Source organism: Frankliniella occidentalis, unplaced genomic scaffold (genome assembly GCF_000697945.3).
Source record: "Frankliniella occidentalis isolate FOCC.00 unplaced genomic scaffold, Focc_3.1 Scaffold16, whole genome shotgun sequence".
In the NCBI taxonomy this organism is placed as follows: domain Eukaryota; kingdom Metazoa; phylum Arthropoda; class Insecta; order Thysanoptera; family Thripidae; genus Frankliniella; species Frankliniella occidentalis.
The window spans coordinates 1,127,561-1,128,571 of record NW_026267146.1 but is presented as its reverse complement, the minus strand read 5'-3'; the positions used below and the strand labels follow the sequence as shown (position 1 = coordinate 1,128,571).

Sequence of the window (1,011 nt, the reverse complement as noted above, 5' to 3'; positions counted from 1 at the left end):
TTGGAGTTTCCGCCGCGCCATCTCTGAGAATTAAAGTCGGCGCTTCCAGACGCTAATTCCCGTCGATTTGAAAAGGCCGGGGCGGCAAACTGCCTAAAACTGGCGCGCTAGAGCGAGAGAGAGTGAGAGAGAGCGGGTGCCTCGGGGAGGAGAACTCAGTGCAGCCCGAGCGAGCAGTCTATGCCGCGCCTGCCTGCAGCGTCTGCACGGGGCAGTAATGTTTCCACAAACTTGGGTAATACCACATAACCTCTCCCCGGGGCGGCGTTAGAGGCAGCGCCGGCCCGCCGGGCACCGCCGCGCCGGGCCACCTGAGCACCGCCGCCTTCATAAACAAAAGCGCGGGTCGTTAGAAAGTTCCGGCGCGAGGCGATGAGAGGTGGGGGACCGAGTGCTAACGGCCGCGGAGCAGCCCCTCCGGAGAATGGACGGCCCCGCTCGCAGACACGACCTGCCCGCCGTACACGGCGAGCCCGCAGGACGGACCTCACACCTCATACCAACACCAACTGACAACGTAATCGGCGACATGTCCTTCTTCGCAAATGATCTTTGGTGTCGTTGATGTCCTTCTGCTCCACGGCGTCTGTGTCCCCCTCCTCAAAGGGTTCGTAACCAAGAAACCAATACTCTAAACCCCGGCGCAGTTCAAAGTGCCTCAATACAACGCGATGCCGTGTTGTTGTGGTGTTCATCTGGCCAATATGGCTGTTGCTCCCGCACCTGTCCGCTGTCCCCAGGTCTCTGTCCTGCTGGCCTGTCCGCTGTCCAGGACCTTCACTCTCCCCCGCCCGCGGAACTCTGTCCTTGCTTCCGATATCGCTTCATAATTATCCACTCTCTGCCGCGACCGACGGTGTGCGTGGCAAAGGAAGAGGGGAGCAGCAGAGTGGCTTCTTTTAATCTCGACTTAATTTGACTCGTTTGTGCGCAAATTGCTCCTCGCCCCGTAGCTGCCGAGCCCCCCTTACTGGGACGGGGCCCCGCGCCTCTGCTCGCTCCGGGCAGCGG

General features: G+C 60.8%; 1 protein-coding gene across 1 annotated transcript in view; it reads right to left on the bottom strand.

Moving 5' to 3' along the window:
* The window catches only part of LOC113218432 (uncharacterized), a 1,832-nt gene extending 1,301 nt beyond the window's left edge, over positions 1–531 (bottom strand). Inside the window, exon 1 of the mRNA XM_052264148.1 lies at positions 494–531. Coding sequence (XP_052120108.1) covers positions 494–531 — 38 coding nt within the window. The remainder of the gene's footprint in view (positions 1–493) is intronic.
* Between the last annotated feature and the right edge of the window lie 480 nt (positions 532–1,011).